This window comes from Bos mutus, chromosome X (assembly GCF_027580195.1).
Source record: "Bos mutus isolate GX-2022 chromosome X, NWIPB_WYAK_1.1, whole genome shotgun sequence".
NCBI classification, from domain to species: Eukaryota; Metazoa; Chordata; class Mammalia; order Artiodactyla; family Bovidae; genus Bos; species Bos mutus.
Genome location: NC_091646.1, coordinates 81799234 through 81815099, shown reverse-complemented (window position 1 = coordinate 81815099; position 15866 = coordinate 81799234). Strand labels below are relative to the sequence as shown.

At 37.3% G+C, this 15866-nt stretch overlaps 1 protein-coding gene across 3 annotated transcripts in view; it reads right to left on the bottom strand.

The window, feature by feature from the left end:
• The window catches only part of KLF8 (KLF transcription factor 8), a 353812-nt gene that overhangs the window by 21832 nt on the left and 316114 nt on the right, over positions 1 to 15866 (bottom strand). The window contains exon 6 of one of the 3 annotated variants that reach the window (XM_070365872.1): positions 10388 to 12754. The exons of the other annotated variants lie outside the window; for them this stretch is intronic. Within the exon in view, the coding sequence (XP_070221973.1) occupies positions 12699 to 12754 (56 nt within the window). The 3' untranslated portion in view covers positions 10388 to 12698. Of the gene's footprint in view, positions 1 to 10387; positions 12755 to 15866 lie in introns of those variants that run through there. 3 annotated transcript variants of the gene reach the window in all.

The window sequence follows — 15866 nt, the reverse complement described above, 5'->3', positions numbered from 1 at the left end:
ACAGTAATAAAAAAAAAATTCTAAAGTTTATGTGTAACAGCAAAAGACCCTGAATAGCCAAAGCAATTTTAATAAAAAAGAGTAAGCTTGGAGGCATTGAAAGTCCTGATATATTACATATATATGTTACAAAGCTACATTAATCAAGTACTGATTTTAAAACAGACTTACAGACAAAAGGAAGAGAGAGCTCAGATAGAAATACATGCATCTACAGTCAAGTGATCTTCAACAACATGTCTATAGCAAACAATGGGAGAAGAATATCTTCAATAAATGGACAAGGAAAACTTGATATCCACATGTGGAAAAATGAAATTGGACCCTTATATCATATACAAAAATAATCTCAAATTGAATTTATGTCCTAAATGTAAGACCAGAAACTATAAAGCTACTAGAAGAAAACATAGAGGGAAGCTTTTCTTTTATTGAAGTATTTACAGTGTTGTGTTAGTTTTAGGTGTAAAGTAAAATGAACTGAATCATTTTAGTGAATACCTGAAACTGACACAATATGATACATAATACACATACTTGTGTATATATATATATATATATATATATATATATTACATATTTGAAGTTATATTTATACATGTGTATTTCTTACAAGATTATTTTCCATTTCAAGTTATTACAAGATAGTGAATATAACTCCCTGTGCTATATAGTAGTTCCTTGTTTCTTACCTATTTGATGCATCAGATCAGATATCAGATCAGTCGCTCAGTCGTGTCCGACTCTTTGCAACCCCATGAATCACAGCACGCCAGGCCTCCCTGTCCATCACCAACTCCCAGAGTTCACTCAGACTCACGTCCATCGAGTCAGTGATGCCATCCAGCCATCTCATCCTCTGTTGTCCCCTTCTTCCCTTGCCCCCAATCCCTCCCAGCATCAGTAGCTTGTATCTGTTAATCCCATAAATCTAAATTATCCCTCTCATAATACCTTCCCCTTTAGTAACCATGAGTTTCTTTTATATGTCTATGAGTCTGTTTCTGTTTTGTATATAGATTCTTTTTTATTATTTTTTAGATTCCACATGTGAGTGATATCATATATTTGTCTTTGTCTGATTTACATCATTAAGTACATATTCTAAGCCCATGCATATTGCTGAAAATGGCAATATTTCATTCTTTTTTATGGCTGAAAAATAACCACATATATGTATATATATGTATATTATATATGCTGCTGCTGCTAAGTCACTTCAGTCGTGTCCGACTCTGTGCGACCCCATAGACGGCAGCCCACCAGGCTCCCCTGTCCCTGGGATTCTCCAGGCAAGAACACTGAAGTGGGTTGCCATTTCCTTCTCCAATGGATGAAAGTGAAAAGTGAAAGTGAAGTCGCTCAGTCCTGTCCGACTCTTAGCGACCCCATGGACTGCAGCCTACCAGGCTCCTCCGTCCATGGGATTTTCCAGGCAAGAGTACTGGAGTGGGGTGCCATTGCCTTCTCTGGTATATTATATATACATATGTGTAAAGTATATATACATAGTATAGACTATTTACATATACATAGTATAGTATAATATAGTCTATAGTATATATGTATATTAGTTCAGTTCAGTTCAGTCACTCAGTCACGTATGACTCTTTGTGACCCCATGGACTGCAGCATGCCAGGCTTCCCTGTCCATCACCAACATAAGGGAGTTTACTCAAACTCATGTCCATTGAGTCGGTGAAGCCATCCAACCATCTCATCCTCTATCATCCCCTTCTCCTCCCACCTTCAATTTTTCCCAGCATCAGGATCTTTTCAAATGAGTCAATTCTTTGCATCAGGTGGCCAAAGTATTGGAGTTTCAGCTTCAGCATCAGGCCTTACAATGAACATTCAGGACTGATTACCTTTAGGATGGACTGATTGGATCTCCTTGCAGTCCAAGGGACTCCCAAGAATCTTCTCCAATACCACAGTTCAAAAGCATCAATTTTCGGTGCTCAGCTTTCTTTACAGTCCAAGACTCACATCCATACATGAACACTGGAAAAACCATAGCCTTGACTAGACGGACCTTTGTTGGCAAAGTAATATCTCTGCTTTTTAATATGCTGTCTAGGTTGGCCATAACTTTTCTTCCAAGGAGTAAGCGTCTTTTAATTTCATGGCTGCAGTCACCATCCTCAGTGATTTTGGAGCCCCCAAAATAAAGTCTGACACTGTTTCCACTGTTTCCCCATCTATTTCCCATGAAGTGATGGGACCAGATGCCATGATCTTTGTTTTCTGAATGTTGAGCTTTAAGCCAAATTTTTCACTCTCCTGTTTCACTTGCATCAAGAGGCTCTTTAGTTCCTCTTCACTTTCTGCCATAAGGGTGGTGTCATCTGCATATCTGAGGTTATTGATATTTCTCCTGGCAATCTTGATTCCAGATTGTGCTTCTTCCAGCCCAGCATTTCTCATGATGTACTCTGCACAGAAGCTCAATAAGCAGGGTGACAATATATAGCCTTGACATACTCCTTTTCCTATTTGGAACCCGTCTGTTGTCCCATGTCCAGTTCTAACTGTTGCTTCCTGACCTGCATAGAAATTTCTCAAGAGGCAGGTCAGGTGGTCTGGTATTCGCATCTCTTTCATAATTTTCCACAGTTTATTGTGATCCACACAGTCAAAGGCTTTAGCATTGTCAATAAAGCAGCAACAGATGTTTTTCTGGAACTCTCTTGCTTTTTTGATGATCCATCGGATGTTGGGAATTTGATCTCTGCTTCCTCTGCCTTTTCTAAAACCAGCTTGAACATCTGGAATTTCACAGTTCACGTATTGTTGAAGCCTGTAGGGAAAACCACTAGACCATTCAGGTATGACCTAAATCAAATCCCTTATGATTATACAGTGGAAGTGAAAAATAGATTTAAGGGACTAGATCTGATAGAGTGTCTGATGAGCTATGGACAGAGGTTCATGACATTGTACAGGAGACAGAGAGCAAGACCACCCCCAAGAAAAAGAAAAACAAAAAAGCAAAATGGCTGAAGAGGCCTTACAACTAGCTGTGAAAAAAGAGAAGTGAAATGCAAAGGAGAAAAGGAAAGATATGCCCATTTGAATGCAGAGTTCCAGGAGAGATAAGAAAGCCTTGCTCAGTGACCAGTGCAAAGAAGTAGAGGAAAACAATACAATGGGAAAGACTAGAGATCTCTTCAAGAAAACTAGAGATACCAAGGGAACATTTCATGCAAAGATGGGCTCAATAAAGGGCAGAAATGGTATGGACCTAACAGAAGCAGAAGATATTAAGAAGAGGTGGCAAGAACTTTCCAAAAAAAGATCTTCATGACTCAGATAATCACAATAGTGTGATCACTCTCCTAGAGCCAGACATCCTGGAATGTGAAGTGAAGTGGGCCTTAGGAAGCATCACTACAAACAAAGCCAGTGGAGGTGATAGAGTTCCAGTTGAGCTATTTCAAATCCTGAAAGATGATGCTGTGAAAGTGTTGCACTCAATATGACAGCAAATTTGGAAAATGCAGCAGTGGCCACAGGACTGGAAAAGGTCAGTTTTCATTCCAATCCCAAAGAAAGGCAAAGCCAAAGAATGCTTAAACTACCACAGTATTGCACTCATCTCACACGCTAGTAAAGCAATATACATGTGTGTGTGTGTGTGTGTGTGTGTGTGTGTGTGTGTATTCACATATGTATAGTCTTCCCAGGTGGTGCTAGTAGTAAAGAGCGTGCCTGCCACTTCAGGATTCTTGCCTGGAGAATTCCATGGACAAAGGGGCTTGGCAAGCTACAGTCCATAGGGTTGCAAAGAGTCTGACAGTACTGAAGTGACTTAGCATACATGCGTGCTGGAGTGGGTTGTCATGCCCTCCTCCAGGGGATCTTCCCAACCCAGGGATCAAACCTGTGTCTCCTGTGTTGCAGGTGGACTCTTTGCCCACCAAACGACCTTGAAAGCATACACACACACTACACTACACCTTCTTAAACCAGTCCTCTGTTGATGGGCACTTGAATTTTTTTTTTAATGTAGTGGCTTTTGTTTAAATAGTACCTCTATGAACTTTGGTGTGTATGTACTTTTTCAAATTAGAGTTTTTGTCTTTTCTGGATAATATAGCCAGGTATAGGATTGCTGGGTTATATAGTAGCTCTACGTTCACTTTTCTGAGGAACCTGCATAATATTTTCAACAGTGGCTGCAGCAGTTTACATTCTCACCAACAGAGTATGAGGGTTCCCTTTTCTCCATACCTTCTTTAGCATGTTATTTGTAGATTTTGATGATAGCCATTTTGACCAGTGTAAGGTGATATCTCACTGTGGTTTTGATTTGCATTTCTCTAATAATGAGCAATGTTGAGCATCTTTTCATGTCCCTGATGGCCATTCATATGTCTTCCTCGGATAAATGTCTATTTGCGTCTTCTGTCCGTTTGTTGACTGTGTTGTTAGTTTTCTCAATGTTGAGTTGTATGAACTGCTTGTGTATTTCGGAAATTAATCCATCATTGGTAGCATCATTTGCAAATATTCTCTTCCATTTCACAGCTTTCTCTTTCCTGATGGTTCTCATTTCTGTGCAAAAATTTTAAGTTTCATGAGGTCCAACTCATTTATTTTTGCTTTTATTCCATTTGCATTGAGAGACTGATCTAAGAAAATGTTATTAAGATTTATATCTGAGTATGTTTTGCCTATGTTCTCCTCTAGGAGTTGTATGGTGTCATGCCTTATAAATATTTAGGCCTTTATGCCATTTTGAGTGTATTTTTGCATATGCTGTGATGGCGTGTTCTAATTTCACTGATTTATATTAAACTGTCCAACTTTTCCAACACCATTTGTTGGAGAGACTGTCTTTTCTCCATTGTATATTCTTGCCTACCTTGTCTTAAATGAACTGACCATAGGTGTGTGGGTTTATTTCTTGGCTCTCTATTCTGTTTCATTGATCTATATGTCTGTTTCTGTGCCAATACCACAATGTTGGGTTCCTGTAATTTTTTAGTATAGTGTGAATTCTGCAAAGGTTATGCCTCCAGCTTTTTTCTTTTCTATCAGAATTGCTTTGGCAATCTAGGGTCTTTTGTGGCTTCATAGAAATTTTAGGATTATTTGCTCTAGTTCTGTGAAAAGTGTCAGGGGTACTTTGAGAGGGATTGTATTAAATCTATAGATAACTTTGCATAATGTGGCCATTTTAACACATTGATTCTTCCAACATACGAGCATGAGATATATTTCCATTTCTTTGAATTATCTTCAATTTCTTTGAGTATTTTATAGCTTTCACCTTCTGGGTTTAGATCATTCCTAAAATTTTTTGATATGACCTTAAATGGTATTGTTTTTATACTTTCATTTTCTGATATTTCATTGCTAGTGTAAAGAAATGCAACAGATTTCTGCAGACTAATCTTGCATCCTGGTAACTTTCTTAATTTATTTATTAGTTCTAATAGCTTTTGTGTGGAGACTATAGGATGTTTTCTATGCATGGAAGATCATGTCAGCTACAAATAGTGACAGTTTTATCTCTTCCTTTCCAAGTAAGCTACCTTTTTCCCCTGTCTGATTGAAGTAGCTAGATATTTCAATACTGTGTTGAGTAGAAGTTGTTAGAGTGGGCATGCTTGTTTTATTCCTGCATTTAGCTGAAACGCTTTCAGCTTTTCAGTGTTGAGTATTGCGTTGGGTGTGAGTTCATCATAAGTAATTTTTAGTATGTTGACATACATTCCTTCTATACTTAATTTGGTGAGTATCTATCATGAATAGATGTTGAATTTTGTCACATGCTTTTTCTGCCTCTATTGAAATGATCATATGGTTTTTACTTTCCTTTTTTAAAGTGGTGTACCACATTGATTGTTTTGCATATATTGAACTTTCTACAATTAATCCAAATTTATCATGATGCATGATCCTTTTTAGGTAATGTTGGATTTGATTTGCTAGTATTTTGTTAAGGATTTTGCATGAATATTCATCAAAGATATTGGCCTATAATTTTATTTTATTTTTTGTAGTGTCTTTGGTGTTAGTATCAGGGTGGTGGTGGCTCCATAGAATGAATTTGGGAGTGTTTCATCCTCTTCAATTTTTTTGGAATGGTTTCAGAAGAATATGTATAAGCTCTTCTTTATATGTATGTTTCACAGAATTCCCCACTGAAGCCATCTGTTTGTAGACTTTTGTTTGCAGGAAGTTTCTTAAATTACAAATTTTATCATACTTCTAGTGATCATTGTATTCAAATTTATCTGTCTCGTCTTGAATCAGTTTTGGCAGGCTATGTGTTTCTAGAAATTTGTCCATTCCCCTCATGTTGTCCACTTTTTTAGTACATAGCTTCACACAGTATTCCCTTGCCATTTTTAAAATCTCTGCAGTATCAGATATTTATCTACATTATTTTCTTATTTTGTTTATTTGGGTGCTCTCTCTTTGCTTACAAGTAAGCCTGACTAGACCTTTGTTAACTTCACCTTTCACAAAACAAACAAAACAGTTCTTAACTTTATTGATCTTTTCTCTTGTTATTTTAAATCTCTTATTTATTTTCTCTCTGATCTTCATTATTTCTTTCCTTCCACTGACTGTTGGTTTTTTGTTTTTTAATTATTTGAAGCAGTAAGTAAAGTTGTTTATTTTAGATTTTTCTTGTTTCTTGAGGAAGAATTGTATCATTATAAACTTGCCTCTTAAAACTAACTACTTTTGTGTCACCCCATAAATTTTATAAGGTTGTATTTTCATTTTTGCTTATCTTAAGATATGTTCTGATTTCTTCTTCGATTTCATCATTGACCCATTGATTACTTTAGTAGCATGTTTAGTGTCCATGTGTTTTTTTCTGTTTCTGTTTTTCCTTTCATAATTTCTAGTTTCATAGTGTTGTGGTCAGAAAAGATATTTGAAATTATTTCTATCATCTTAAATTTGTGAGGCCTTTGTTACCTAGATAATGATCTATCCTAGAGAACATTTCATGCATACTTGAAAAGAATGCATTTTGGTCTTTGGTTTTGTTTTTAGGATGGTGTGTCTTATAGATATCAGTTAAGTCCAACTGGTCTAATGTATCATTTAGGATCTCTGGTGTCTTATTGAATTTTCTGTCTAAGTGATCTGTCCATTGATGTCACTTGGTGTTAAAGGCTCTTACTGTTGTTGTATTACTGTCCCTTTCTCCTTTTATGTCTGTTAGTATTTATTTTACATACTTAGGTGTTTCTATATTGGGTGCATATATTTAACAAGTATAATAGTTTCTTCTTGTATTGATCCCTTTTCAATAATATAATGTTCTTTTTCTTTCTTTATGGCCTTTGTTTTAATATCTACTTTGTTTGATATGAGTACTGCTACCCCCATTTACTTATCATTTTCAACTGCATGAAATATCTTTTTCCATCCTCTCACTTTCAGTTTCTGTGTGTGTCCTTTATCTTTGAAAAAAGATATATTTTATTGAAGCATAGTTGACTTACAAGGTGATTCAGTTATACGGATACACATATATTATTTTTGAAATCATTTTCCATCATAGGTTATTACAAGATATAGACTACTGTTCCCTATACTATACATTAAACCTTTCTTGCTTGTTGCATATTTATTTTTTAATTAGAAATATAGCATTCTATTCATACAAAGTGAAACAAGTGGAATTAAAGTGTCATAATATTTTTTGTTAGGCAAAAATTCATGAGTTTTCTAAAATATGTAATATGCATACATATATATGCATACATATACGTACACAAAAGCTTTTTTACTACACCTGATAAAGGCTTGAGAAAGAACATTCAAAAAAAAGAAGAGGTGGAGAAATTGGAGAACATAAACTAAATGAAATGGGAGCACTGAATATGAAATAGAAAAAGTGAAACAAACTAGATAAAAGCAAAAGATCATCATATAATCCAGTTGTTTTTAAACATGACTGCTCATAGGAAATATATCTGGTGTTCTGGAGAAAAAAAGCAATATCTGAGAATTTGTATTTTTCAAAAAAATGCCAAGATATTTTTGATATGCATCTGGTTTTAAAAAGTGATTACCTGTTTTTCTATTAGATCCTAGTTTTCACAATATAGAGTTCTATTATCTTTCTCTTGATCAATCATGATACAATGGTATTAAGTGAGTAACAGTCACAATAGTAAAAAATAATATAAGATAATTACATACAATGTGGTGGTGGGGGGTCAAGCAGAGTGATCTGGTAAGTGGAAGTGCACACATGCACATGTTTTCATCCACCCAGTCAGTCTATGTCTTTTGGTTGGTGTATATAATCCATTTACATTTAAGTAATTATCAATAGGTATGATCCTTATATACATCATACTATTATCATTAGCATTATACATCATATTATTATTTATAAACAGTTATTGTTTCCTTAATTGTTTTGGGTTTATTTTTTGGAGATCTTTTCCTTCTCTTGTGTTTCCTGCCTAGAGAAGTTCCTTTTGAAATTGTTGTAAAGCTGGCTTTGTGGTGCTGAATTCTTTTAACTTTTGCTTGTCTGGAAAGCTTTTGATTTCTCCATCAAATCTGAAAGAAAGTCTTGCTGGGCAGAGTATTCTGGGTTGTAGGTTCTTCCCTTTCATCACTTTAAATATATCATGCCATTCCCTTCTGGCTTGTAGAGTTTCTGTTGAGAAATCAGCTGATAGCCTGGTGGGAGTTCCCTTGTATGTTAGTTGTCATTTTTCCCTTGTTGCTTTTAATATTTTATGTGTGTCTTTAATTTTTGTCAGTTTGATTACTATGCATCTCAGTGTGTTCTTCCTTGGGTTTATCCTTCTTGGGACTCTCTGTGCTTCCTGGACCTGGTTGATTATTTCCTTTCCCATGTTCAGGAAGTTTTTAGCTATTATCTCTTCAAATATTTTCTCAAGTCCTATCTCTCTTCTCCTTCTGGGCCCCCTACAATGTGAATGTTGGTGTGTTTAATGTTTTCCCAGAGGTCTCTTAGGCTCTTAATATTTTTTTTTTCTTTCCTTTTTCTATATTCTCTTCTGTGGTAGTGATTTCCAAAATTCTGCCCTGTAGGTCATTTATCCATTCTTCTGCCTCAGTTATTCTGCTACTGATTCCTTCTAGTGCATTATTCATCTCTGTTCTTTAGTTCTTCGGCAAAAATTTCTTGCATCTTCTCAATCTTTGCCTCCATTATTTTCCTGAGATCCTGGATTGTCTTCACTATCAATATTCTGAATTCTTTTTCTGGAAGGTTGCTTATCTCTACTTCACTTAGTTTTTCTGGGATTTTTATCTTGTCCCTTCACCTGGGATATAACTTTCTGACTTTTTATTGTGTCCCTGCCAATCCACTCCTCCACAGGAGACCATCCAACATTAGCAGGTAGTTTTGGTTCAGTCTTCTCTGAGGTCACTGCTCCTCTCCTCTGGGTCTTGGTGCATGCAAAATTTTGTTTGTGCCTTGCAAGAGTGGAGTCTCTGTTTCCCCCAGTCCTCTAGAAGTCCTATAATCAAATCCCGCTGGTCCTCAAGGCCAGATTCCCTGGGGAGTCTCAGTCCTTTTGTCAGATCCCCAGGCTGGGAAGTCTGGCGTGGGGTTCAGAACCTTCACAACAGTGGAGAACTTCTTTGGTATTATTGTTCTCTGGCCTGTGGGTCACCCAACCAATGGGTATGAGATTTGATTTTATCATGATTGTGCCCCTTTTACCATCTTGCTGTGGCTTCTTCTTTGCCTTTGGACGTGGGATATCTTTTTTTTGGTGGGTTCCAGCATCATTCTGTCATTGATTGTTCAACAGCTAGTTGAAATTTTGGTGTTCTCTCAGAAGGAGGTGAGTGCACCTTTTTATACTCCACCATGTTGAACCAGAAGCCCCTGTCCTTCCTCTTAAAATGAGTCTCTTACAGGCAGCATATTGTAGGTTCTTGCTTTTGTAATCCAATCTGTCACTCTACGTTTTTTGATTGGAGCTTTTAGTCCACTGACATCTAAAGTACTTACTGATAACTATGCATGTATTGTTATTTTAAACCTTGTTTTCCAGTTTTTGTAGTTTTTCTTTGTTCATTTCTTCTTCCTTTTTTGTTTTCCTCTTCTGATTTAATGATTTTTTTTTTTTTTTGGTAGAATGCTTGATTTTTGTGTGTGTGTGTGTGTGAATCAACTGTATTATTGATTTGTGGTTACCATGGAGTTCAAATATGTTGACTCATAACTATATCTACTTGCTTTGAACTGACAGTCAAACAACTTCAAACACATTATAAAAGATCTACATTTTTAAACCTTTTTCCACATTTTGTGAATTAGAAGTCCTGTTAAATATACATCTTCATGCTTATCCTTTGGCTGATAAGCATGAATTTTGATTGTTTATATATAAATAAAAATCAATTAATAGCCTTATGGGGATTTCCTTATAACTGACTGTTTTTATCCTGCTGCCTTCAGAATCCTCTATCTTTCACTTTTGCCATTTCAATTTTCATGCTTTGGTGTAAATCTGTTTGGGTTGATACTTTTTGGGGCCCTCTATACTTCTTGTACCTTGATATTTGTTTTCTTCTTTAGTTTGGGGAAGTTTTTTGTCACAATTTATTCAGATACTTTTTAGGGCCCCTCTATTTCCTTTTCTGGAGTCCCTGTTATGCCTAAGTTGTATGTTTTATATTATTCCATATATCTCCTATGATGCTTTCCTTCTTTTCTTTTTTCAATTTGTCTGTCAGATGTTCTGACTGGGTGATTTCCATTATTCTATCTTCCAGATTACTTATCCATTGTTTTATCCTATTTAGTCTGATATTCATTGCTTCTAGATTGGTTTTTATCTCAGCAATTGAATTGTCTAATTTTGATCAGTTCATCTTTATTTTTTTATACTTTATTGTTACAATGATCTATATTTCTATTGATAATCTTTCTTAATTTCTTTAGCATTGTTTTACATCTGTTTGGAACTATGAGTCTAGTAGACTGATGCTGGGAATGATTGAGGGCAAGAGGAGAAGTGGGTGATAGAGGATGAGATGGTTGGATGGCATCATTGACTCAACGGACATAAGACTGAGCAAATTCCAGGAGGTGGTGAAGGACAGGGAAGCCTGGCATGATGCAGTCCATGGGGTCACAGAGTGGGACATGACTTAGTGACTGGACAACAAAGGAAGTGATTGCTAAAGCAAGTGAGATTTGTATGGTCATAGTGAAACCATATGGTGCCTATGTAGGAATCCACAGATTTGCTCAGAAGCAGACCAAGGTTGCACATCTCTCACTGCTGTGTTAGTCCAAGATCCTATGCAAGGTTGTGAGGTGGACTAGACTTGAGCTGAAGGTTGGGACATTGCAAGTTTAGGAATATAGGTGGTTGTGCTGCTACCTGGTTTCTGGGCTGCCTCTGTCAGTCCCAGGTCTGGTACCAAGTAGCTGTGTGGAATGTGTAGAACCATGGTGCTCTGCCTAGGGAATGAATCCTGCATGCTGCAGCTCAGGACCTGTCTGCCACAGACTCAGCACCCGGCTGTTTCATGTTCCTGTGGCACGACCTACTGTGTGTGATGACAATGTCTTTTGTGGCTGGACCCTCCATCACAGCATCTATACCAACAATGTGTTCTTCATTGGGGGCAAGTTTCTTGATATTGGTCTGGGCAATGACTTTTTAGATATACAACCATAAGCACAAGAAATAAAAGCAAAAATAGACAAAGGGATTCTATCAAACTGAAAACAATCAAGAGTTAAAATGTAGACTGTGAAATGGGAGGATATATTTGTAAGTCACATACCTGATAAGGGGAAGTTAATAGACAAGCTACATAGACACATACAATTCAACAACAAAAACCTAAAGAACTCAATTTAAAAATGGACAAAAGATCTGAATAGACATTTCTCAAATAAAAGATATGCAAATGGTCAACAGGTATATAAAAAAGTCAAAAGATACATGCTAAATTCACTACTCATCAGGGAAATTCAAATCCAAATCACAGTGAGCAATCACCTCATACCTGTTACAATGGCTATATCAGAAAGACAAAACATAACAACTATTGGAAAGATGTAGAGAAAAGGCAATCCTTGTACACTGTTGGTGAGATTGTAAATTGATACAACTACTGTGAAAAACAGTTTAGAGATTCCTCAAAAAAAAAAAAAAAATTAAACATAAGATTACCATATGATCCTGAATTCCCTCATCATGGTATATAGTCAAGGGTAATGAATTATTTCAATAAGATCTCTGTACTTCCATGTTCATTCAGCATTGTTCATAATAGCCAAGATACAGAAATAACTCACGTGTCTTTTGATGGATGAATGTATAAAGAAGATGTGCTTAATAAATAAAATGGAATATTATTCAGACTTAAAAAGGGAAATGTCATTTGTAACAACATAGATGAACCTATAGGACATTGTTTTTATTTTTTAGTCAGTAAGTCATGTCCGACTCTGCAACCCCATGGACTGCAGCACACCAAACTTCACTGTTCTTCACTATCTCCTGGAGCTTGCTCAAATTCATGTCCATTGAGTCAGTGATGCCATCAAACATCTCATCCTCTGTTGCCCACTTCTCCTCTTGCCTTCAATCTTCCAAGCATCAGGGTCTTTTCCAATGAGTAGGTGCTTCACATCATGTGACCAAAGTATTGGAGTTTTAGCTTCAGCATAAGTCCTTCCAGTGAATATTCAGGACTGATTTCCTTTACAATTGACTGGTTTGATTGTCCTTGCAGTCCAAGGGAATCTCAAGATTCTTCTCTAGAACCACAATTCAAAAGCATTAATTCTTTGGCCTTCAGCCTTTTTTATGCTCCATCTCTCACATCTGTACATGACTACTAGAAAGGCCATAGCTTTTGTTCAAAAAGTTATATCTCTGCTTTTTAATATGCTGTCTATGTTTGTCATTGTTTTTCTACCAAGGAGCGAGCAATTTTTAATTTCAAGGCTGCAGTCACCGTACACATTATACTAAGTGAAATAAACCCGTTTCAAAAAGACAAGTACTGCATAATCTCATGCAGTATTTTTGAATACATGCAGAATATGCAATCTAAAAATATCAAGCCCAGAGAGGAGATAGAGATGGCAGAGTAAGAGGATGCTAAGCTCATCATCCCCACAAACAGATAGAAAAATACAACTACATGTGGAGCAACACTGGAGACTATCTGGAAGTCTCTTCTATGACCAAGGCTGTAAAGAAAGATTAACACAGAATCAGGAAGAAGGAAGGAAAAGCAATGATGTTGAGACTCATGCCCCTTGGAGGAGACACAGAAAAATAGGAGGTATTATAGGCACCAGGAATCTCTTAGCAAGTGAGAGGTTTGAGTCCAATGCCCCAGCCCTGGGGTGTGTCACTGTGAAGATGAGTTCCCCTAGATGGTTTAAAATCATGTAAAACATATTGGAGGACTATAGGAAAATAAGACACTGCTCATGAACAACAAGCATACATGTTTTCTGACTCTTGGGATAAAGGTAGAGTAGGCAGATTGGTAATGTTCTGTGGTTCTAGCTGGTTATCTGTGACCATCATAGCACATACCATAGCCTGCATTGTGTGCCTGTTCCAGCTCCCCCCTCTCTCTCTGGCTCAGTTCTCCACTAGATAAAAAGTCTCTGTTGCTGAGGAGAGTGCACATTTTGGATGAAGGGGGATGGAGATTGCTTGGCCCTGAACATTCCAGCATCTGAACAGAGCAAGGGTGGTCATTACTGGTGTATGTGAGGAAGTGGCAGACTGGGAGCTACATGAAGCTCAGACTGGCATGCCAGGACCATCCCAAAGCATGTCTCACCTGCATCTGGCGACTTCTCCAGCCCCTATTGTTCCAGTATTTCTCTCCTGTGGTGAAGGTGGTGTTGCTGGGAGGCAGAGATGTACATACTTGAATGAAGCAGAGATGGCTTATATCTGACCTTGCATCCGAGTGGGGCAAGGGCAGCTATTGGCAGTGAGTATGTGGGTTAGAAACTGCTTCAGGCTCTGACTAGATGGGATCATCCCAGCACACATCCCATACTCTAACAGCCCCTTTTGCTCTGGCACCAATCTCAATTAGAGTGGAAGTACCCTTTAAGAGGGGAAAATGCACACTGAGAGGGAATGGAACCACCTCAGACCTGAAATTCAGGACTTCCGCTTTAGCAACTTGGGCCTTGATTCTACTGTCAGAAGAGTGGTTGATGGCAATCAAGCATAGGAAAGGACCTATTTCACACCTAGGGAAGGCTCTTGCTTCTCCATTTCTAGACTCCCAATCCTTGATAGGATTATCAAGGTGGTAACTGCCAGCATATTGGGAGAAGGCATGAGCAATGCTCACTTCAGATTTAGTTCTCCTAGCACAGACACTGGGCACACACAGACTGCATAGAGATGCTCCCACAGAAAAATACCACTTCAAGACCAAGATAGGTAACTGCATCACCTAATTGCAAAGAAATAAAAAAAGTTAAACAAAATGACATCAGAGGAAATTTTTTTCAAATGAAATAATTTTTTAAAATGATGGTCAAACCCCCTTAAGAAACAGATAAATAAATACTAGCAGTTTGAATCCAACAGTATATTAAAAGGATCATACACAATAAACAAATTGAATTTATCCCATGGATGCAAGGATTTTTTATAACCCGAAAATTAATCAGTGTTATACACAATATCAACAAGTTGAAGAATAAAAAAACATACTATCATCTTGAATAGATTTGATAGACAGAGTGCCTGAAGAACTATGGACAGAGGTTCGTTGCATTGTACAGGAAGTGGTGATCAAAATCATCCCCAAGAAAAAGAACTGCAAAAAGGCAAAATGGTTGTCTGAAGAGGCCTTACAAATAGCTGAGAAAAGAAGAGAAGTGAAACACAAAAGAGAAAAGGAAAGATAAACCCACCTGAATGCAGAGTTCCAAAGAATAGCAAAGAGAGATAAGAAAGCCTTCCTAAATGATGAATGCAGAGAAATAGAGGAAAACAATAGAATGGGAAAGACTAGAGGCCTCTTCAAGAAAAGTAGAGATACCAAGGAACATTTCATGGAAAGAATGGGCACAATAAAGGACAGAAATAGTATGAACCTAACAGAAGCAGAAGATACTAAGATGTGGCAAGAATACACAGAACAACTATACAAAAAAGATCTTCATGACCCAGATAATCATGATGGTGTGATCACTCACCTAGAGCCAGACATCTTGGTGCAATATAAAGTGGATCTTAGGAAGCATCACTATGAACAAAGCTAGTGGAGGTGATGGAATTCTGGCTCAGCTATTTCAAATCCTAAAAGATGATGCTGTGAAAGTTCTGCACTCAATATGCCAGCAAATTTGGAAAACTTAGCAGTGGCCACAGGACTGGGAACTGTCTGTTTTCATTCCAATCCCGAAGAAGGGCAATGCCAAAGAATATTCAAATTACCACACAATTGTACTCATCTCACACACTACCAAGTAATGCTCAAAATTCTCCAAGTGAGGCTTCAACAGTACATGAGCCGAGAACTTCCAGATATTCAAGCTGGATTTAGAAAAGGCAGAAGAACCAGAGATCAAATTGCCAACATCTGTTGGACCATAGAAAAAGCAAGAGAATTCCAGAGGAACATCTATTTCTGCTTCACTTATGCCAAAGTCTTTGACTGTGTGCATCACAAAAAGTTCTGGAATATTCATAAAGAGATGGGAATAACAGACCACCTTAGCTGCCTCCTGAGAAACCTGCATGCAGGTAAAGAAGCAACAGTTAGAAGTGGACATGAAACAATGGACTAGTTACAAATTGGGAAAGGAGTACATCAAGGCTGTATATTGTACTCTGCTTATTTAATTTACATGTAGAATACATCATGCGAAATGCTGG